This window comes from Dermacentor andersoni, chromosome 1 (assembly GCF_023375885.2).
Source record: "Dermacentor andersoni chromosome 1, qqDerAnde1_hic_scaffold, whole genome shotgun sequence".
In the NCBI taxonomy this organism is placed as follows: domain Eukaryota; kingdom Metazoa; phylum Arthropoda; class Arachnida; order Ixodida; family Ixodidae; genus Dermacentor; species Dermacentor andersoni.
The window spans coordinates 386,207,170-386,231,756 of record NC_092814.1 but is presented as its reverse complement, the minus strand read 5'-3'; the positions used below and the strand labels follow the sequence as shown (position 1 = coordinate 386,231,756).

The 24,587-nt window shown below is 46.5% G+C and overlaps 1 protein-coding gene across 1 annotated transcript in view; it reads left to right on the top strand.

Annotated features, from left to right (window-relative positions):
• Positions 1 to 215: 215 nt before the first annotated feature.
• LOC126518603 (uncharacterized) overlaps positions 216 to 24,587 on the top strand; it is a 106,682-nt gene continuing 82,310 nt past the window's right edge. The window contains exons 1-3 of the mRNA XM_050168382.2: positions 216 to 298; positions 926 to 1,087; positions 12,963 to 13,101. Coding sequence (XP_050024339.2) covers positions 980 to 1,087; positions 12,963 to 13,101 — 247 coding nt within the window. The 5' untranslated portion in view covers positions 216 to 298; positions 926 to 979. The remainder of the gene's footprint in view (positions 299 to 925; positions 1,088 to 12,962; positions 13,102 to 24,587) is intronic.

Here is a 24,587-nt window from a genome sequence, read left to right as displayed (position 1 = left end):
GCATTAGCATATGTAATGCGAAGGCGCCATCCCGTAGATATAAATTAAAACACTTTCGCCGCTACGTAGCATTTTTAGTTTTGCCTAACCGCGCCAAAGCAAAGCATTGATGTCAAGATGAACTGCGTGTCCTAGGTAATAGCTGTGCTCAGCGTGATATAAGACCACCACTACCACCGCTGTAGCCGACAGTATCCGGCGCTCATGCGCGTGGGGTGTGGCATACGTTTCACGGCGTATCATGTAGAACGCAAAGCTAAAACTGTCTGATATTAGGATCCATCCCCTGTTGCCCGTTGTACGTACCACCGGGTAGCCTCTATCGCGCAGCCTCAGTCGCGACGCGTACGAGAGCAAAGAGCGCGACGCTCTTTGGCGTGCCGGCGCTCCCAAATGTCAAGCAAGCTAGGCGAACATTGTGTGCGCAGAAAACGGGCTTCTATCAATCGATGGCTGTGCATAGTTTGAGCGAGAGGCCACTACCATGGATGGCCACGGACATCACTGCTTTACCGTTGGTACTGCTTTGAGGCCAGCTAGTTAGCTAGATTAAGAAAAGTCGGCAGGATCTCTTAAAAAAATGCTGCCGCATTTATAGGTTTCACTGGCAGAATTATTGTGAGGCTAGGCAGTGGTGTGGTCGCATATCCGAACCTTAACAAAAAGTTGCTCATCGTTAGGTCTCGGAGCAGCGGAGCCTGCACAAGAAGACTGTACCAAAGACGTGAGAGCTACGCGCGAGTACTGTATTTAAATGAACCTAGAGGTACCATTCTTGAAATGCAAGCCACTATACACGTTTGTGAAACAATCCGCGACGCCGCCAGTGTATTCAGTATGCATCATATGTACGAACACCTTGACTATGCACGAGACACTAAAGCTGCACACCGTAGACCGGACATGTTTTGTGGTTCTGATGCAGGAGTGCGACGTGGCTGTGGGGCCCCTGGCGCTGACCCAAGACCGTGTCAGTGCTATGCAGCCGCTACCAGCCTACTTCTACGCAGATGCGAGCCACATGGCTGGCCGTAGAGAAGTATTCTTCAGCGATGTTTTCGGATACATATACGCCTTCGATGAACAGGTAAATGAAGGGATGAAAGCGCTGCTTTGGTCTTCTACTATGGGAGGGTTTAGGACTTCGAAACGAAACCAGAGGGAATGTTAGCATCAGTCTGGCTAAATGGCCCTGCATCGTCATGATGTTTAGCAGATCGTGCAGTATTGCGAAATTAGCGGTTACTTTCTAATCCCCTTCAAGGCAAGCGACGCGTTCATGACGTGTCACGCGTTAGACTGGAAGGACGAAGCGTTGCGACCGAAATATTACCGCTATTGCAAAGTTTGAGGCGAAGTGGTGCGGCTAAGGCTCTCGGTGTTTGCTGTGCTCGCAGCATATTATCTTGATGGTGCATCAGAAATGTTAGCAAAACCGGAATTTCCTAGCCTTTACGTGAACCGGGTAAGCTGAAAAGCAAACGTGGATTGCAGTTCTGAAGGTTATAAATTGTGACGCTGCTAATGAAGGTAACGCATTGTGACGCTTTGAGCGTATTGGTCGACCAATAGTTTCAGAACTCTCATTGGGAAACCCACTGTACTGTCTCATATCCAAGAGTAAAGAGTTAGACATCGGCGTAATCGCCAGCTAGGTTTATTCCACATTTTTACCCTTCGAAGTGAATGACTGTTTATCAGAATACTTTTTTCACTTCGTCAAACGGTAATCTCAGCAGTGTTGTTGTTCCCAGGTAAGTCTTCAGTATTAGTATACCATCCTACGCAAGCGCATCTGCAGTATGATATTTATATCCAAAGTCCTGAAGAGCACTATGTTTCGTTATCCCTATATTGCTTGTTGCTGTTCAACCAGATCAATCATCCGACAGTGCCATACGTTCTGATGTTGAAATAGCCAATTTTATGATCTCAAGACGGATATTCGAGAAAAACTAACTGCTAATACTGTTTGAATCGAATATTGAATAATTTTTCATTTCTAAGCAAAGTGAAATGCACTGTTTTTTTTCTATTTCTAAGAGTTTAAAAACCAATTTACAAGTTTACTCAAATTGCGTCCCTACAGATTAATTAAGTCCATGCCTTCCATCATTTGTAAAAATTCCAGCAAAAAATTCACTAATTAGTCTAATTACAGTACAATTACCTTCATGGTTACTAACAGTACGGCGCATGCTTATATTGGAGAGAATCGTCATACAAATCTACTTTCCTCTTTCTACAGCTCAACGTGATCATGTAGGCTAAAATAACCCGCTCCAAACTATTCGTACAATTTACCTTATTGCACTGGTGTCACTGAAACGGGTTTCTACGCCCACGCTTCCAGTAACGTAGAAATGCGGGGGTGAAATGTAGGGGCCGTCGCATTCCCCTCTTCTGACGAGCCCATTCTATGGGCTCGTCAGAAGAGGGAAATGCTCCGCACTCGACGCATAGTCACTTAAGCAGCAGGTGTTAGACAAAACATTTTATGGCGCCATATGCCAAAGCTTCACTCTTTGCCGTCCTGCTGCGTCCCATTTCCTTCAACAGTCACGCAAGAGCCACTAGTCCAGCAGGCTGCCATTTCTCCGCAGCATCTTTTGGAAAAGGCCGAAGTGGGAGACTCATCAGCACCACGTACGGTGTTTCTTGGAACAAGCAAACGGAGAAGATAGAAAAAGCGCGCGCCAAGAGCGCTCAGAAATGATCTACTTTTTATTCGTCTGGATAAATCTCCAACGTCGTTCCGCCGGCACTCTGGTTAACTTGAAGCCTCGAAGCGGTAGAAATGCTGTACAGTCCGTCGCAGTTTTCCATTTGGCTTTCTCTGGTGGCGTCGACGAACATGGCTGTCACGCCCTGGAAATGTTTATTCCAGTAAAGCTAGATCCCCATAAAAGTGTTGGAGTTTTTGATGTTAAAGCATGCAATGGTTTATAGAGCGAAAAAGCTGGAGTCTGTAGTAGCAAAACGGCCGCCAAATTTCCATTATCTACGACGCCACGTCACGACCGCCCCTCGACGGAGCAGAGCGGGCGAATCGGAACACGTGTCGCCACATTACCGCGCCAGGTGTTGCGTGAGGCGAGAGGGCATCGCCGCAGCACCACGCCACTAGCGCGCCTCGGCGGTGCAGATATGGCGGCACGTGGCGGCGGGGCGAGACGGGTTGTCGTGGGGGGGACGGTCCCGTGACGCGCTAGGAAGGCGGCGCGCGGTCCGTCTCTCCCTCTCTCACTGCCACTGGACTTCGCTGCGCGCTTGCTTGCCCGCCATGGTGGCCTCTGCTGCTTCCGCAATCTGTCGTCGCGCAGGACGTCGCTGGCATGCAGCGCCCTTGATTTCTCAGCAATATAGACCAAATAATTCTGGTCTACGGCCTACAGCCAACATGCTAACGTAGAAGCTGTAAAAAATAATAACCCGCTCCAGTTTATTCCAAGAACTCTATAACATAACCCCCAGCAAGTCTCGCAAACGTTACTCCCAGCGAAAAACTCGAACGGTTGCTCAGCGGCGTTCAATGGAAAGATAATTTTCGTAATGAGCTGATGGTAACAGCAAAGTATACTATTCAAGCCATCTGTTCCAGAAGGCACCAAGACAAACCTATCTTCGCCTTCATTGTCCCTGTATTTCTTCTTTTGTAGGCTTGGCTAGCAGGCTCACCTTTAAGGAGAGAGTGTAGCCGTCTACCGATCAACAAAGGAGCCGGTGTAAGCGCTGGTCTCTCCAGTTGGCTCAATAATACTGCCAATAGGCGTTAGTTGACCTATGATTCCACTTGTGTCACCAGTCTGTAGTTCGCCGTATTTCAAAAAGTTTGTCTTCAAAGCCTTTCGTATCGCTGTCCTGAATGTGCGTATGGGCCGTTTGCAGACACCACGCCCACATGGTAGCACGCTCCGCAAAGAGCTTCCATTTAATTCGCTGTTCTTTGAAATACTGCAAGAGACGTTCGTACCGAATTGACTTCCAAACTATTTTCAACTCTTTAGAAACCCTTTTAAACGTACGTAAGACAGTTGTCAGAATAAACTGCATCGTAGTCTCATCTCGCAGTGAACCGCCTGAGTGCATCGACAAAACTTCATCGACGACTGCGAAACTCCCTAATGCCAATTTCGAGCGCAGCGGTTTAGGTTTTCTGAATTGGCGATGTAGTAAGGCAAAGAATTTGATTCTGCAGGGAAAGCTGTTCTCGGCGGTGGCGCTGAGCCTCTGCTCATAGAGAGAGACATTCAACAAAAGCGGGCACTCCCACAGAGCCCAGCGGCCTAATTGCCTGTAGCGCAGCAAGCTGATGGGATTAACTCCTTCCCGTTTCGGTTTATGACGCGCGTGTTTTGAACGCTAGCTGGCACGCGCTACGTCGGCTGCGCTACTCGGCGCCTTTATTCTTTTTTCCCTTCTACTGTTGATAAGCGCGCGGTCTTATTGGGGAATCGTTTATTTAATTAAAATGATTGCGAACGATATTTACAAGCCTCCATCGAATCTGTGCCACGCGCAATTTCATAAAGTAGACGCAGAACGCCTTGTAAATGAGGAAACGTTTATTTCACTCTATTTAAATGTTCGTTCCGGGTTTTTTGTGCCTTCATCCAACGTTGTGGCATTAGGTAAGCAGCACTAGTTCCCGTACGAAGCTCCACCGGATGGCATCAGCTAAAAAAAAAGTAAATCACAAGAATATGCGTCATTTCGGTATTTAGACTTTACAGAAATACTGCGTGTAGAGGGTAAACGTGCGAAAATGGTGAGTGGGCGACATTACGAACAAAGGCAATTCGCTTTTGCATACTAGGCATCGAAGATACCCGACTCATTCCAAGCCATACTATAAATTATGAAAAAAAAAATACATCTGATTCCCAAGCATTCTCCCATTCCAGGGGTTTATTTCCTGCACTTTAAGAGCACAAATGCACAGGCAACTGTGCGTATCCAAAACAACTTAGCCTCAGCCGACGCGATAGTACGCTACATACACAGAGGTGGCCACAACACAGGCTCTCAGCCAGACAATGCTAGACGCTCACAGAATGCCTTCTACTCGCTCTCAAGAGAAAGGCCTGGGTGCAAAGACTGTTTTCAGTCGTTTAGAAGAGAGAATTTTCAAACTCATATATTTTGAGCTCGTCGGCGTAATGTTTTGCGTGTTCTGCCGGCGCAAGCAACACACTGCCGTGTTGTCACTCGTGGCAATCGCTCGTCGCGTCTTCGACAAGCGTGAGTACCGAAAGAACGCATATGCTGCGGGGCCATAGAAAGCGTCACAAATTTGTCGCACTATGATTCAGCACACGCCAAACCAACTGTCGGCACGGCCGGCTTGCTTTCTTGCTGCGTTGTAACCCCAGGCGCGGCAAGCGTGCCTCAAAAGTATCCCAAAAAGTAACGAAATTAATAACAATAATTTTGGGGCTCAGAGAATGCGTCACGATCTAGTCCCAGTACGATTCAGTACACGCCAAACTAACTGCGGCACACGGCCGAGCTGCTTTTGGCTAACTGCGTCACAACGCCGGGTGCGGCAAGCGTGCCCAAAAACTATAGCGAAATAAGTTATAATAATGTTCCGGCTCATAGAAAGCGTCGCATACCTGTCCCAGTACGAGTCATTAACTCAAATTAACTACGCCAGGACGGCCGAGCTCTGTTTCGCTAACGGCGTCACAATCACTGTTCCGTGCCGTAAAAGCCTAAATTGGTTGAAATGCGTCGCAGATTGTAAAAAAAAAAAAAATCTCATCTTGCTGTAGTCTAATATTGAAGCGGCGCCGTGTCAAAGTGCAGAAGGAACGCAAGAATACGCCGGGAGCCCAACAAACATGCTACATCCAAGAGAGACGGGTCGCCGAACAGGCGAATTTCACATACGCAGCGGACCTCGCTGGCTTCGGTGGCCTGTCTGGCGCATGACGCATGCACCTGTCGCATGCACCTGCCTGGCGTGCCGTAAGCTTGTAGCTAGGCAGCGCAAGAAAAACCAATCGCAAATTATAAGTTTATTTAAAAGCAAAACTTTTTTAGTTTTAGCGGGAAAGAATAAAAAAAAATAAAATGTTGTCTGTAAGTTGATTTCACATACTTTTTTTCCGATGATCGTGTCAATTACCGGATGGGATTAACACTAGGCGTGACGTGTTTCCTGTTGCCAGTTTTCGCCGACTATCTTCTCTTGTTCAATTTCTTTCTCTATGCTCTGCTCGTGAAGCTCGTTAAGCACCAGCGGCAGACGAAGCATTTCCACCGGTCGCGTCGCTCATTGCTCAGAAAGAAAGTGAGGGCAGAGATTGTAAGACTCAGAACGAAGTCGGCTCCGGGCCCTGACGGGGTAACTTAGACGATGATTCCATTAGTTATCTAACGAAGTGCATGCAGGAATGTTGGGATAAAGGTGAGCTCCCACAACAGTGGAAGAAGGCAAGCATTATTTTAATACCGAAATCCGGGAAGCCTCCGCAACTGGAAAACATACGGCCAATTTCCTTAACTTCATGCGTGGGGAAATTGATGGAGCACGTCGTCCAGACCCGACTGATGGGCTTCATGGAGCAGGGCGATCTATGGCCACATGAGATGGTCGGGTTCTGACCTCACTTGTGTACGCAGGATGTCATGCTCCAAATCAAACATGATATAATAGAATCAAGGTCTAAAGATGCAAAAGCAATTCTCGGACTGGACCTCACGAAGGCTTTTGACAACGTAAAGCATGAGGCGGTCCTGAACAAGATTATTGTAGGTACCAGGACATATCGATACATCAGTGACTTCCTGACGGGAAGAACTGCCTGCATGAGGTTCCAAACGCTGGAATCCCCCACAATTGAGCTAGGGAGTAAGGGTACGCCCCAGGGATCAGTGCTGTCTCCCCTACTCTTGAACGTGGCAATGAGAGAACTCTCCGAGCAATTGGCAAAGCTCGAGGGATTAAAATTTACTATATATGCGGATGATATCACCCTCTGGGTCAACCGGGGAAGTGATTCAGCCGTCGAAAGCCTGCTCCAGGCCGCCACCGACATCATAGTCGATTACGCGGCCGAGAGAGGCCTAGCATGCTCGCCGCAATCAGAATTGTTTATATACAATCCAAAACACTTAAGGTGCAAGGCACCGTCGGAGATCAAAATTAAAGTGGCGGGTAAGGAGGTACCAATAGTCGAGCAAATTAAAAGCTTGGGCCTGATTCTCTAGTCACACGGCCACAATGGCGAGACCGTCAAGAGGCTGCAGAATCACGCAATACAGACCCTGAGTCTAATTAGGCGGGTGGTCAGCAAAGGCCGAGGGCTAAAGGAGAAAAATTTAATTAAACTAATACAGGCGTACATATTCAGCCGGGTGAGCTATGCAACGCCATATCTCGATTTGAAAGTGGTGGAAAGAGAAAAGATTCATTCTCTAATGAAAAAATGCGTAAAAGGAGCGCATGGACTGCCCATGTGCACATCAACAGAGAGACTGATGGCTCTAGGAGTGCACAACACATGGGCAGAACTGGCGGAAGCGGTGCGAACCTCTCACATTGAGAGACTTAGCACCACGAGGACAGGAAGAGCCATATTGGACAAAGTTGGATAAATGCGGACAGAGGCCCCACTAAAAGGTGGAAGTAGATAGGGAAGTGAGAAAAAATCTGATTATCCACCCCCCCCCCCCCCCCCCCCCTGCGAAAAACATGCACCCGGAACATAGCAAAGACAGGAGACATAAACGAGCCGAAGCATTCAAAATTAGATTCGGTAAAATTTCGGAACATGAGGTGGCCGATGTAGACGCGGCGGGAGGTAGCGGCAGTTTTACGGTGGCAACGGCCGTCAGCGGCCGGGGTATTCCCGTGACCGCTGTCACTCTGCGCGGGCGCAACATAGAAGTTGCCGAGGAAATTGCGATCGCATTAGCTTGCGCTGGAACGGACGCGAAATTTGTGATCAGTGACAGCAAAACTGCCATACAAAATTTTAGCAAGGGAAGGATCTCGCCCTTAGCGGCCAGAATCCTAAGCCAGAGAAAGTTAGATACAAAAATTCAAATAATTTGGACTCCGGCGCACGAAGCCGTCCCCGGCAACGAGGCGGCCCACGAGCTGGCTCGAGATCTCTACCGCCGAGCCGCTACGGGGCCCCTCGATGAACGAGGGAGCGGAGAGCGCATGCTAAAATATGGGAAGATCACGCAGCAATATAGATTTGCTCGTAGGCTGGTATCCCCGCCAGACCCAAAATTAAACAACAGACAAGCAGTCGCATGGAGACGACTACAAACTTATACGTATCCGCACCCGGTTATGGCGAGCCATATGTTCCCCGAGACCAGGAGCGATAGAGGTAATCTTTGTGGGGCGAGAGGGACCACATAATATGGGAGTGTCCGTACTCTCCCGGGGGAACGCACAAAATAGGTAGTAGAGACACCTGGGAGACCCTGCTGCGCAGCTCGGACTCTGAGCTCCAGCTCCGGCTCGTGCAACTGGCTGAAGAGGCTGCTGGGACCCAAGACCTCCCAGCCTGCATCTGAGGCGGCGGCACTCGCCCTCTGACTTGCGTGTCGGGGGGTGGGTAGATCGCCTTATCCGTTGGACAATAAAGTTTGTTCTGAACACGTGAACGCGTGGCTCACGCGGAGCGAATTCTCTAGGGGCGGCAGCGCCGCAGGCGAATTGCCGCACGTGCAGTGGGTCCGAAGCCCGCGCCAGCGCTCTGCTTCCGCGCTGACCACATTCCTTTAATTGCATGACAGCGGTCCTCTTATCTTGGCACTCGCATTCCTTGTGTTTCGAACGAAACGGAAAATCAATCCCCTTAGAATTAGAATGTTCATTCTCCTTGTAAGATTGTTACTAGGGGAGAGGTCTGCCAAAACAGCTGTATTTCTCGTGGTAGCATGTAATATTCTTGTTTCTTGTTGAAGAGTACAGTTGATCGAAACTCCGTTTCTTGAATCAGCCAGTTAGTTTCATTCCACCAAAGGGCGTTTTCCTGAAAACGCTTTGGTGTTGTGCCACGCGTGAGTAGATCGGCTGGGTTGCTGTCTGATGGGCAGTATCTCCACTGAGCTGATTGACTTAAAGGGAATCTGAAACTGTTTTCAATTTCCATGAATTGCTGGAGTTGGGAAGAACAGACTTAATAATTTACGGTTCTGAAATTTTTTTCTTCGTTTTGTTAATATACGGGGCGGAAATCGCTTTTTAATCCCCCCTCACGGGCACGCCCCCGTCGCTTCCCGGAGTGCCGCGTGAGGAGGCAGCCGGATGAGAGAACCGCCGAGAGTGACGTCATTCCCGGGGACCGTACTGCCGGACCGGCGTGCTGGCATGTGCTGACATGCTTCTTTCCGTCCTGCGCTTTACTAAACGACGCTACGAGTGATCTGCCGCCGCTGACGTTTGTTTCCTTTTGCGATTTTCGCGAACTGTGCTTCCTTTCTGTGCTGCGTGAGTGCCTACAGCCAAGAGTGCCCAACGTGCCCTCGTTCTGTGCAGCATTCGGCTGTGCGAACACAGGCGGGTGTGACGATGTGGTGTTTCACATGTTCCCGAAGAACAAGAAGCTTGCAGCGCAGTGGGTCCGTGCGGTGAGGAGAGATAACTTCGTGCCCGCGAAATCAACTGGGCAGTCCTCGGACCATTTCCGTGAGAGTGATTATCATCGGAGGTTGACAACGATGCGGGCAATCGGTATTCCAATTAAATCGGCGCGACTGAAGCCCGGCTTTGTTCCGTCTATATTCTCCCACAAGAGAAACACCTCGCCACTTCGAAGATCGGCCTTCGCCAAGAGGCGCTCAGTTCTGAATGAAAGAAAAAAAGAATTTACCCATAGAAACAATCCGCGTACTTATACGCCTGCTAAAACGTTCTTTTAAATCAATTTGATTTTCGTTATTTTTTAATTGCAGCCCGTCGCGGCAGCTTCACGTGCATACTCGCGCGAGCAAACGCCGCTGGCACACTGCGAAGCATAGACGGAAACGCGGGGAGTAATAAATTTTCGTGACCGGACTTCTTAGGTAGCTTCCACAGCGTTGCCCCTGAGGTATGAAATGGAGTGTAGGCTTGCCTAGCGACATTCGACGTACGGTTGCAGCTACCGTAAAGTTACCATGTTTACCAGAGGGCGGCGCTAAAACTGGATAATATCTGTATGTCGACACTAGCGTGCAGCACGCATACCGATTCTTAATCGAGCCACATCGTAATGTCGTCGAACCATAGTACGAATATTGCACACATAATCCCCCTGGCCCTCTCTGGATGTGTATGATAAGCAACTTCCATGAGTGTACCTCGCAGCACTGTATGTGCGCGCTTTGAAACGCGGCACTTATATTCGCGATCGTGTATCAACACGCAAAAGCCACGGAACTTTAGACAAGCAGCGGCAAGGTGCTTGACATCGCAGAATTGCACCCGTGTTTACAATTTAATTAGAAGTTAGTGCTTCGGCATTCTTCCAGCAGCAAGTTCCCAGCGACACTTTAGCGCATTCTTTCTCCTGTCATTGCAACGTGCAGCTACATGAAAAAACATACGTACCAGCTAATATTTCTAATGTGCGAGAAGCTGCGCACATCGTTCTCGCTGTTGGCTCACTCAACATCATCGTTGCCGCCATCGTTTTCTGTACCGCCTGTTGGTTAGAACATGTAAGCAGAAAATACAAGCTGTCCGAGATAGCCAGAACGTCCCATAATGCTTACAACTCAGCTGTGAAGCCAGAACAGAACAGCGTGCAAAGCTCTGAAACGGCGGCGCCGACCGGCGATCCCTGTGAATGACGTCACAGCGGTCCCGACCAATCACGGGCAAGAGCGGCGTTCGCGCGACGTCCTGAGGCGCTCGTGTGCGTTTTCTTGCAAAATACAGCCGCTTGCGTTTGTTTCCGCCCTTTTTAAACGAGGTATTCGTGTTGAGTGGACTCAAAGCTGTACAATGCCGCAAGGAACTCATTTTTTTTGCGAAAAGTGTTTCAGCTTCCCTTTAAGGCTTATATGCGTTTTGGCCTGTTCTCAACGAGAGCCTTCCATTTGCATGGCCTGAGTTTATACATCCAAGGAGAGCTATTAAATCAGATCAGCAATGTTTCGTAGGCTGTCGATATCTATTTCTGCACATTGTGCATCAGGGGTTCTAACGTTATAGCTCCTAACAGTTCTAATTGTGGAAAGTTATTCTTTTGAGTGGTACCAATCTTGACTTTACCATCACGCGTCCTGTTACTTCTGATCCATTTGTGAGTGTTCGATCATGAACTGCGGCTCCGTAGGCTACAGTGCTGGCATCTGAAAAAAAAAAAAAAAACATGGAATGTTGTTTTGTTCAGCGGTCGTGTAGCCGGAATTACACGTATGATACGTTTCGTATTCACGCGATGAAGGTGCTCGCTTTACACTCCCACTCTGTTGCTGCTTTCCACTGACAAAATATGGTCCCAATTCCCTTTTTGTGCCATAAATATTGGAAAATTATTTTCGTTTTTCCTGTACAGGGAGACAGAAAAGAGTAAAGATCGTAAATTAGAGCGCCCAACTTTAGGACATATATTTTTCTTGTCGGCATGGATGTCACTAGCTGCTTGATTTCTGAGGTGTCCAACTCATACATGAGGTCTTCAGGGAACCACACGACTCTTCGAATTTTCTTGGTTCTGGGAACTGTGAACTTTACACCATCGTTGATATCCGATGGTATTAACACCATCGTTGATATCCGATTAGGAAGGGCCCTTTACTGCGTAAAGGGCCCTTCCTAATTGGCCGATCACAGTTTACAGTGATTGGACACCGTCCCTCTATAGTCACCGAAGTATTACTTGGAGTACCGCAAGGTTCAGTCCTTGGATCCCTTTTGTTTTTAATTTTCTTTAATGATCTCCCCTCTGGTATTTCGTCATCCATCCGGCTCTTTGCCGATGACTGCGTGCTGTACCGCCGTATAAACTCATACAATGATCAGTTGCTTTTACAGCGTGACCTCACTACAACTGAAAAATGGTGCACAGAGTGGCTCATGCAGCTAAACGTCAAAAACTGTAAGTTCATGCGCATATCGCGGAAAGACTCTCTCATGTCATACTCTTACTCTTTGCATTCCCTTCCTATTGAGCTGGTTAAATCATACAGGCACCTTGGTATCACCTTCACTAGCAAGCTTACATGGTGAGGACATATCCAAAATCTGGTTACTGCCACTAATCGATCCCTGGGATTCATAAGACGGTCACTATCATTATCACACCCTTTGATCCTTCAACTAGCATATGAAACATCTATCCGCACTAAACTGGAATCCGTGTCGGCAATATGGAATACCCGCCGTGGTTGCTCAGTGGCTCAGTGGAAAAACGTTGAAGTTGTCTTGAGGTTCACCTATTGTCGTTGCCGTTGATGACAGATGCGATCTGAGATTCATGACGTCCATCACTCCGGCCCGCAGTGCGCTCCGCTTTCTTTTATTGCCATGCATTCTTCGTTCGGCTCAAAGTGGGGTCGGCGGGATGGGCACCTCGCACAGAGCGCAGACCTAGTTGCTGCTCCCAGCTACTGGTAGTCACAGTCTAAAATGCCGAAGCTACATCGATCCTCGTAAGGACACCTGCGGAGGTCCCTTGTGGTCAGGTCACCGTCTTGAGACGTCCGGTTTTCGGCACCCTTATTTTAGAAATGACCGAAATTGGAGATCCGCCTAGACTATGTACAGTTTATTTGAACGAGCAAGAAGTGAAAGAAAAGTTGCCCGCCAATAGCACTCAGAAATTATCTTGTTTTTCTTCGTTTGGCTAAACCTCCAACAGCATTACTTCCAGTGGTGAGAAAGTGTTAGATCGTTTGTCCAGGAATCTTCACTACAAAAGTTCTTTAATGGCCAGAGTGTGACCGCTTTGCTGACTTGTAAACAACGAATTGACAGCCACAATGCTCAAAAGCTGCCCGTATTGCAGGTATGGATGGGCATCGGCCTTTCACTTGCAACGGTTGCCATTCTAATGGTCATGTTCCAGAACAACTTCAAGGTAGTCGGCGCAACAGGAAAACTTTTGGAATACACATTTCTGCTCTTCGCAATGCTTTTGACCAAAGGTAAGTGGACTAATACTGCAGATATATCTCCCCGTTTTTTTATTCAAGCTGGCATTTCGGACTCTGATGTATCGAGGATGAATTAGACTTTCTTACGAATTGATGTATAGAATATAGTTTCATGAAAACGTGATAAACGCTACATTCCATAATTGTCCATACGCTTAATATTCACCCAAAACGTGCCTTCGGTGTCTTTAGTGAAGTCCAAACACAAAAAGAATACAGTAATTTTCCGCCCCTATAATCCGAACCGTTGACCAGGTGTTTAACTAATACATGCGCAAGGTACGCAAGCGCCTGGGTCATTTTCGACGTGCCTTCTGGCTTCTGCTTCTGTGTGCAATGAAAATCGTGGGACGGACGCTAACAATAAAGTGGGCGTCTCTGAGGCGCAACAACTCACTAAAGACGTACACACAACCAAGACTGACGATCTATTACCCGTCGTGGAATGAATGCGTGAGATTTGTAGGAAGTGCTGCCGGCAGGAGCCTTGATCTCCCGAGAATGCGAAAAGCAGCCAGCGCCAAACTAATTTATCCAATTATGGAAAACGACTTGTTGGCTTCTTTATTGAAACTGCAAATCATTTATTCATCACCTCGTCGTAATTCCGCGTAGTAACACTGTCGCTAGAGTACAGATATCTCACCGGTGAAGATCAGTGGCTATGACGTCGCTGGTACCATTACGGCCTCCGCGGCCGTATTTGGATGGGATAGAAATAAGCAAAAAAAAAGAACACCATGTACATGCAATTAGGTGCACGTTAAAGTACCACAGGTGGTGAAAATTCATCCTGAGTGCTCGCCTATGCGAGCCTCATATTCATATTGTGATTTTCACCCGTAAAAACCCCTGAGCACAATTTGAAGTCAAAAATAAGCGAATATGATACATCATTACATACGCACCAGTTGCAAGAGCAACATTGAGATACCCGCCTATATAGCGTTTAATTGTTTCTTTCATACATACCAAACCGCTCGGAAATTAACACGACGATTGAGCGATATCTACAGTGCACGTGGGACGGAAACAACGCAAAGAAACATAACAGTGGCGAGAGGAGACAAACATGGAGCTGTGTTTGTCTTCTGTCGTCACAGTGGTGCTTCTTAGCGCTTTTTTGAAGTTCGATAATGTACCCATCAGCCCATTTCAACGTGCTTCTGATATCTACCCCTTTACGGTCGTCGAAGTATTCGGTAGGAGGAGAATCAGTGTTTAGGGATGAAGATGCGGGGTGCCTAAATGTAAAGCAGGGAGAAAAACTAAATCACTTTTAGAGTTTTCACGTGTATCTGTTTAGCTGTGTGAACTGTGCGCTTTGTTAATTGTCTGCCAATACCGTTTTCTCTTTTGCAAAATTTCATTTCTTCTTTTTCTTACAAACGGTCTCGTTCTCATTCATTGCGCTCACACTTCCACTCAGGTACATAACATTTTCTTGTAAAACACCAGGCCACAATAAAATAAGAATTGCCTCAATAAAATCACAATTTCGCCCTTAATGGCGGGGTCCACCCCTCTGTGCCCCAGCTTAGCAGCCCGATGCTCTGCCCATGGGACAATATACGGCTACGTGGTGCGTCATTATAGCCGCCGCCTTACCATTCGTTTCTTTGTCGAAGCTAGCGCTTTGAGACGCTTGTTGCGTACGGCACATCACATAGCAAGAATTGCAAAAGTGAGAGTTTCCGTTACCGTACCCACATCACCGCTAACGCGTTGAGACTCTGTGACATTGTACTGCGCTTGGGACATAGGACGCTCGGCACAATCGCGGGTTATGTAACACTGCTATACTATTGAACAACCTTCTGTGGCAATGAAGGGAAAGCTATAGGAATGGAGCTTCCGCACGAGTTGTTGCGCCAAGTTGTCTTGTCTAGCTCGGCGGCGCTTGTGGTTTCTTTGAACAGATGCTGGGACGCAATGAGCTGAGCTTCCACGTGCGGAGGCTTCGCACCTGCACAAATCAGGAACGGAATAGCATAGAAATAGATCAAACTCTGAACGCAGCAGTGTATTTCGTTATATCTGACAGTTTTAGAAAATTGGTTTTTCTGTTCTTTTCCACCGCTTAAACTAACGTGGACGAGAACGTGGCACCATTTTCAGGAGCGCTCCTGTGCACGCGATGCCTCGGTAGCTCTCTTTTCATTGCAACATTATTTTTGCCGCGAGTATATATACGGCCAATGCACCACAAATGTTTTTTTTTTTTTTGCACACCAGCATCAATTGTAGGCCATCCTTAAAAATTCACGATTCAGCTTTATTCTGCTCAATGCGTGCTACATAAAATATATCTGAAAGCGTGACAGAAAGCCTATGAAACACACAAAAAGTGCCATGCGACTAGTGGCGCGGCCCCTTTTTCGTATTTTGGCGGTTTTTTTTTTCAGCCTTGAAAAATATATTTTATGTAGCACGCATTCACTAACAGAAACTTGGATGGGGAATTTTTAAGGATGGCCAACAATTTTCTGATTGGTTTGAATATTTCAGCAGTTGATAAATGGTAATAACTAATTACATAATCAGGCTACCTGCTCCAAGCGAGGGTAAACAATATTACCTTCAATAAGGAAAAATGAGACAGCCAGCCGATCGTAGAAATTGCTACGAAGAAAATCCATACGGGTTCCTCGAAAGAGAGACTTCGCAGTTGAAGAAAAATTCATCCTTGTCCGGGACGAATTTTTTTTTTTTCCACTGCGAAGCTTTTCATTCAAGGAACCCGTATGGGTTTCCTGGGTAGCACTTGCTAAACTTCAGTGGATGTCTCATTTTCCCTTATTTAATTACTTCTCTGCACCTGCTGTTTTCCGCAGAATTATAACGTCCAACATTACTTTGGTTTGTGGAGCTACATGGCACTTGCATATTTTTGTGCTTGGGCACAAGTTACATGGGACCCATGGTATAGTGCGCCTTAAACTCAAGCAAACTCATTTCGGCTACTACCCTGTTCATCTAACACAGCCCAAATTAAGGTGTCTCAAATGGGCATTGCAATAGCGTTTTTTGCAAGATATTTATTGCTAGATTATAAGGAGCTGGTGTTTGAATTAGGTTTCCTGAATATGCTACGAGACGGCTTGGTTACTGCCCAGGATATCTCCTGCGCAAGGAAATCGCAAAACCAAAAATAACACGATATCTGTATTATATTAAGAGCGCTGAAAGGACAGCGCCGTGAACAGGAAGTATGACATGTTCAGAAAGAGATACTCTAATAATAGGAAATCTGTCCCGTTAGGGCACCAAGGTCACCAAATAGCCTTTCGCAAACTCCCGTTGCCACTTTGAATTTTTTGCAATATAGAAAAAAAAAGAGATCACAGCTTACTTGATTGCAATGCATCAGGGGCGATATAACGTAAAGCTATTCCAAGCTGTTTTCATTACAAATCTGTGATCAGTCTTTCACGATTGGTGAAAACATTTTTGGACCCCACGCACTGCGCCTCTCGACGTCACGAAAACCTTGAAAACTTCCCATCTCATATGACATGTAAACCCTGATTGTGCACGATTAGACTGAACAAAAGAAAAATAATTATTTATGAATCGGCGCTTCCTTGACATGAGCCCGCTGCCATTGATCAGAAGTTTTCGGGCTGCGCCCACTTTGCTTGCTTGGCACGCGACGTTCCAAAACCGCCAACACTCGCCGCGTCAAAGTGACGTGTACGCGTTAAAGATGGATTAATATGCCGAGCAAAAGTGAACCTTTTTTCGGAATAGCTGCTGGCTCGTCCCGCTTTCAAAGTAATAGAACATGGCTGCCCGTCGATCGCTCTAAGAAAAAAAAAATATGGGGTTTTACGTGCCAAAACCACTATGGTGTCAACTCTCCCTCTTTGAAGTACCGGCGCGGAGATCTGCGTTATGAAACTTGCGATATTTGTGATAGTGGAGCGCCCGGTTCGGAATGAGTGATTTCTTTATAGTAAAAGACAATATGTTGTGAAGAGCAAGCTCAAAAATCTTAGACGGGCGATAATTGGAGACATCGGTGTTAAGCCAGACTTAAATACAGTGAGGGAAAATGGAAGTAGTCAAAGAGTTGTTAAATATAGATATGAATACTTGAACAAATATACTGCCGTAAGCTTTTAGAATTGCGGAGGGGATGCCATCAGGGCCGCAGGATAGGGAAGGTTTCAAGCTTTTAAGGCATTTGGGGATGAGCTTTTCATTAAACAACACAGTACTAAATGTGGTAACCATCGTGTGCTGCTGACTGACTCCAGCGTTGAGACATGCAGCTTTGTGTATTGTCACAATCGGTAATGTGGGAAGAGGAGGACGATGATGGTCACCTTGGAGAAGACGAAGAAGAGTGTAGGAGAGTGGGAAGAAGCTTTGCATTACGCCGAAACGTAAGTGGCGTTCGCTGCGTTCGCTGCGGCTTCTGTCACTTGGCCAGGTTTTGGGTGATATTAGGCTTTACTAATCTTATTTGTTGAGCTCTCACTGATTATAACGCCAGCTTCATCCTAGGCTGATGTCCATAAACTCCCCCGGCAGGGGTTTTTCCCCATGGGCGGCCTCTATTCCAACGGATGAATTACCGGTAGATTTGTTCCTCCGCAGTGGTGTGAGCAGCATCCCGGTGGCTCTGGTTCCTTCAAATGGAGGCTTTATACGTCTGACCAACCCCCAGGCGATCCAGCCATCTCTGCATGCTGCTACCTCTTCATACCAGACCATCACGAAAGGGAGGCAGTTCGGCCGCGGAGGTATCGTGTGTCAATCGCCAGACCAGTCCTGTGTCGCAGATTTGCTTAAGTGCTCATCATTCGCATCATTACCGGTGGGTGCCTACGTCGCTGCTCACCTCGCCTGCACTAAGGGAATGGTCAGAGGTGTCGATGCTGATCTTTCTCTCGCTGAAACACTGGAGAGATTGTCCTGGACTGGAGTTATTGCAGTTTACCAATGCAATCGAGTGGTAGACAGTAAGCGGGTCGCAACAGAAACGATGATTGCAACTTTTGCTGGAACTCCCTGCTCATCAGAACTAAAGGTGTGGCCCCTTGTGTTCAGAGTTGAACCCCTGCCGTCGCGTCCGATTCAATGCCGTAATTGCTGGCGATACGGCCATAGTATGGCAGTGTGTAAATCAAGACAACGTTGTTGCGCATGTGGGGAAGAACACGCTCAAAGTGATTGTAGTGCCCAAGAAGAGCGATGCTGTCTCTGTGATGGAAATCATCCAGCCAATTATTTAAACTTTTCTGTTAGGGCTCAAGAGTTACAGGTGATTGAAATAATTGATCGACAACGCTGCTCTAGGATGGAGGCCATAAACATTGTGAAAGAAAGGGCATCTGCCTATGCGGGGATAACAGGCAGACAAAATCTTACCACGGACCTATCACTTACTGCAACTATAGAAGCTGCTGTGGAAAAGGCAGTTACAAAAGCTATGGAAAGGTTGGCAATGGGCGTTGCTGAATGTATCTCACAAGCCGTTTCTAGTCATTTATCTCATTTGACGCAAACTACCTGCAGCTCCTGTAACAACGCAAACAGTTGATCCTGAGCACCAAACACCATAAAAGATCAGATGCCAATCCTTGCAATAATGATATTGAACTTTCAACTCCCTCTTCCGCGGGCCCTACAACTTGTAATCTGATTAATGCAGATTTGGAGATGACAGAGCTGGAACAAAATGCTCGAGCATATAAAAGAACCATGTCTTCTATTAATGAAGACTCCTCCCCCGGTCCTCACTCAAAAGCTAAGAAAAGTCAGTCCAGTGTTGTGCTAAAGGAAACCATTCTACAGAAGGCAGTTTCGACTGCGGCACTTTCCAAAAAATAGGATCACTAAAAGTGCTTCAGTGGAACTGCCACTCTTTATATTCTGCTTCAGTAGGTTTAACTTGTCTAACATCTCATCTTAATCCTGATTTAATTATGTTACAAGAAACGTGGCTAAATCCTGAAAAACCTTTTCAAATAAAATTCTACAGACCATTTCGATTAGACCGTCCTACAAGAGGTGGCGGATTAATTACATTTATCTCATCTAAAATTTGCCATAAAGCTAAAATTTCATTTCAACTTTCTACTCCAGAGTGTGAAATCCTAGCGATAGAGCTGGTTCTCCCGGGATGTTGTCCCTTCACCGTAGTTAACGCATATTTTCCACCTGGTGTACAGGACACTAGCATGCTGGATAGCGTTATTAACTCTTGTGGACGTGACATTGTAATCACAGGTGATTTCAATTCTCACCATATCTCATGGGGTTTGAGAACAGATTTGTGCGGCACCCGATTGTGGAAGTTGTCGTTGGACAATCGACTAACATGTGTAAACTCCGGATCTATTACGTTTGTGAGAGGCCGATCTTACTCTTCACTTGATCTTATATTCTGTGGCCCGAGTCTCTCCGTAACTTCTTGGTCGACTATTGATTGTTCGACAAGCAGTGATCACCTTCCAATAGTATTTGACGTTGCACGTCCTGTAACATTTATGAGTGACCAGGTTCGAACTTTCATAAATTACAACATTTTTAAAAAATACTCACGAAATGTTCTTTCATCTCTGCCTGATGTGCCTACAGAACAAAAAAAAACACGATTATCTGTTCCGCTTTGGAAAGTTCTCAAAAAAAGGCTCAATTTGAGATTAGATTGAATAAAAAAATTCTTATATTCCTTGGTGGAATGAAGAATGCACTCATTACTACAGAAAGAGAAAAGCTGCTTGGAAAAAATTATTGCATAACCAGAGTCCCAAAAATTGGAGTGACGATAAAATTTTTCGAGCTGTCTTTATACATACAGTTTCTAAAGCCAAAGATGAATTCGACTCTAAGCATTTTGATTTCTTCTCTAACAATAAAAATAAACGTGCATTGTTCCGTTTTCTCCGCGGTAGAAAAGTTCTTCCGCGTCACATTAATATTGACTCTATAATCTTAAGCCGTGATGAAATGAAACAATCACTAGAAGAAATCGCGAACGGATTAGAAATTAGATTTTCTTCTGTCTTGCCAAGTTGCTCTCACTTACGAAGGGCATCAGATGATTTTAGAGAAATCTCCATGTTAGAATTGGCTGAAATCGTGCAGCGACTTCCAGATTCTGCTCCCGGTGTGGATGGGGTAACAGCTACTATGATCACAATTTTATTTAAGGAAGCTTCTGTTGACGTTTTAGCTATTGTAATTTACTCAATTCGGTTCTCATAGATTCCGTCTGCGTGGAAAATTGCTAAAGTCATCCCTATTCTTAAAAGTCATGGGGAAGGACATACAATAGATAACATTAGGCCAATTGCGCTAACTTCAAATTTGGTAAAATAATTGAAAGAACTCTATATGCCTTATGATTAAACTTATACAGAACAGAGACTTGCTTAGTCCCTGCCAAATTGGATTCCGACCATCATGTTCAATTTGGCATGCTCACGTGGACTTAGAAAGTAGAATAAAATTAGCACGACGACAGAGGCAAATAGGTGCTCTTGTGACATTAGACATTTCCAAAGCATAGGACATTGTAGAACACTTAATTTTATTAGACATATTGCGAAATCTAGAGATTCCAAATTATTTTTCAAGCTGGACTGGTGAATTTTTAAATGGAAGAACATTTTTTCTGCTCTCTAAGAGGCGTTTCCTCGAGTATATATAATCAATCACGAGGTGTTCCTCAATGAGCTGTCACTTCAACTTTACTATTTAATATTCTGATGTGTTCCATTCCTCTTCATCAAGATCTACAAGAATACGTTGTGGGGATGCGTGACTCTCACGCGTACCCTGATATCATGTTTTCGCGCATAGCTCTCGTCTCCTGCAGTGCGGCTTCGCCGCGTGGCCTGGCGTCCGCGGTGGTCGGAGTGGTTGAAGCGCAGTGCGAGAAATGGTGCGAGTGTTGCGTTGCTAGCGCCGCCTCACGGCGGGGTTACTTGGGTGCGGGGAGACAAGGCGCTTCCTCTTTGGTTCGGGCCGGGACGCAGCGTGGATGTGCCGCACGTGCACCGATCCATGCTTCTGCAAGACCGTCTGGTGAGGCCGCCTTCGAACGCGCCACTGATCGCGTGACCGTACACGCGAACGACCAGGCGTTGGGATCCAGCATGGGGCGAACATATTCGCTCGTTATCCGGTGGCGGTGAGTCGGACTTGTAGGTTTGTCGCGCGCCCATCGGCATGTTTTGTGGATAGCAACTCGGCTAGCAGGCATTCATTTATGAAAGGTGTAATAAATGCCCTTGTGATTGTTTCCACTACTCTGTTGTCGTTCCTTTGTCCCAAGAACATGGGTGTGAGAACCCCACAACGTATACGCTGATGACATTGCTTTCTTCGCATCAGACAGTGATATCCACTCTCTATATTATCGACTACAGAACTACCTCAACGCCATAGAAACCTGGTTAAACAAAATTCGCCTTTCACTTTACGTTATAAAATGCTCGATATTGGTTTTCCCTCTTAACAATGCCGTTAACATATTGATATCCTGTCGCCGCGAGACTATACCTCAAGTGGAGTAGGTGAAATATTTAGGTGTAGTATATGACGGTTCCCTCAGCTGGCTCGGCCATATTGACCATATAGTTAAAAAAAAGGAGTGCGAGCAGTTGGTATGCTACGTAAGCTGTGAACAGTCGGTCCGGAATGCGGAGAGATCCACTTTTAATGATATACAAAATCCATGTGCGGCCCATTTTAGAATTTGGATGTGTTTTATTTTCTGGTGCTCCACCTTATAAATTACGTTCCCTTGTTCTACTTGAGCGGGAAGCCCTACGACTGTGTTGCGTATTACCGAGAGGTGGTGCCAATAACATACTACACCAAGAAGTCGGGTTGCCCTCTACATTGTGTAGATTTCGTTTACTGATGGTGCAAATAGTCTTAAAATTGTATGAATTCTCTATTACAAGAGTGGAATACTTATTCATTTCCCAGCCTGCTATATTCTTCGGAGTAAACTGGCATCGTTTTCATACACCACAGGTGGTCTTCGGACAAACATTGATCAATCCCTTAAATGTACGTCTCTGGGAGGTACCGACTATTTGTGATGTGCGAGAGAACCTACAAATTATATATGATGACATCTACCCAAATAATGCAAAACATGTCTCTTATAATATATTAAACGGCTTATTACAGGACCATTTACTGAGTTTATCTAGAAGTACGGTCATTGCGACAGACGCCTCACAGTGTGAAGAAAAATCTGGAATTGGCATCTTCTCTCCGGCTCTAGACTGGTCATTTGCAATCAGGATTCCGGACTTCTTTTCCGTATTTTTGGCAGAATATCTAGCTGTAGTTCTACCCTTACGCAAACTAAATTCATCAATATCGGCGGTAGTAATAATAACAGAATCTTTATTCTTATGTTCCTCGCTCACAGCAAATGATGTCACTAACCTTTTACGTACATTTCATTTTTTAGTGCCTGCCCACGTAAATCTAATTAGATTGCTTTGGGTGCCTGGACATAAAGGATTAGTCATAAACGAAATGGCTGACAGTCTCGCGAGAGCGGCCCTCAGTGGCCCTGTATTACCATTACTTCCTACAATAGCTTACCAAACGACTACTAGATTCAGGAAATATACAATTATTCAAGACTTTTTGAACCCAGCTGTAGCAAATTTTTCAGAATATCGACACCTCCTATTCCCTTGGCCCAAAAATTCCTTTCACACCAGAAAAACTGAAGTCATCTTTACCCGATTACGTTGTCGAATACCAAAATTAAACATCTATCGTCACAGGGCTGGTCTGGTGCCCTCCCCTCTGTGCCCAGTCTGTGGAGAAGATGAAACAATAGATCATTTTTTCATATTCTGCCGCCGTTTTACTTCTTCAAGAAAAAATATTCTAGACTCAAGATTTACATAGTTTGGTTTAAGCTTTTGAATTATAAATATCCTTTCTCCAGGAGCCTCCTCTCTTGAAAAGTGCCACATGGATATTTGCTCAATCGTGGAATAATTTATAATTGCTACAAAGACATTGTCTTGAATTCTTAAACATATTATTTTTGTTCATTTCCTCCAGTTACCTTTACCAATTTTAGTGTTTAATAAAGATTGCCTAATTTCATCCAACTCTTGGCCCATCCCCCACAGTGGGTGTGCGACATCGCATAAGGAATACCATACCATACCATCATCGCTGCTCTACGCTTGCTGGCTCAACCATTAAAAGCCATCTGTAATAGACGCACGCTTCTTCCTTCCCGTAACATCTTTGGTGGACGTGCGAGGTAATCACTTGCGCAAGACGGAGCTACACAGCGGACGTAGCCTGGCCGTCATGTCATCCGAAGGAGAGAGTTCAACTACGGCCCCGTCGTCGCCACCGACGGTCATCCTGGCCCAGCCTCGCGACCCTGGCCTGTTTGCCTGGATCGACAACGTTGACGTCGATGACTGGTTGCAGAATTACGAACGGGTCAGCGCACACAACAGTGGGATAACACGCTTATGCTGGCCAACATAATATTCTACCTACGAAGAAGAGATCACGAGTTGGGACCAGTGCAAACAGAAGCTTAGAAATTTGTTCGGCAAGCCCGTCGGCCGCCAATGTGCTGCGAAGAACGACCTTGGGACCCGTGTACAGACGTCCACTGAATCTTACGTGGCTTATATCCAGGACGTCCTCGCCCTTTGCCGCAAAGTGGATAACAATATGGCAGAGGCAGACAAGGTCAGCCACGTTTTAAAAGGCATAGCGGACGACGTGTTTAACCTGCTTGTTTACAAGAACGTAACAACGGTCAATGAGATCATTAACGAATGTCGCCGCTTTGAAGACGCGAAGAGTCGCCGCATACTTCAACAGTTTACGCGTCTACCTAATACCGCAGCTTCATCGACGTGCGTCCACCGCGTGAGCCCACCTCCTGCGAGAACGTCGTACGTATCGTTCGGCGAGAAATCGAAGCAGCGCCTCCTGCCACGTCAGTGACACAGTGCTTTGACGATTCCCGGCCGCTTGTGTCTCTCATTCAGTCGGTAATTCGCCAAGAACTTGCCAATGTGAGTCTTGCATCCATCTGCTCCCCAAGCCGTCCTGACTTTGCCTCGCCTGCTGCCTCTGCCCCTGTTCACCGGAGCCAATACAGTCCATATCCGAGCTATCGCAACCCGGCCGAATGGCGCACACATGACGATAGACCCATCTGCTTTTACTGTGGACGTGCGGGCCACATCTCTCGCCACTGTCGAAGTTCCTGGCCATCCCACTCTCGACCAAGCTTTCTCGCCTACCGCCGCTCCCCACTGAATCCTCGCCCACCATCACTCTCCACCGAGGTTAAAGACGCTCCTGACAACGCTCGAGCCACCGCGACCAGCCGCTCACCATCACAACATAGTCGCCGCTCCCGTTCGCCCCAGCTGCGTCGCTCTCCATCCCCAGCTTACCGTCGCCGCTCTCCGACAGAAAACTAACTGGGGCAGCTCCTGGAGGTG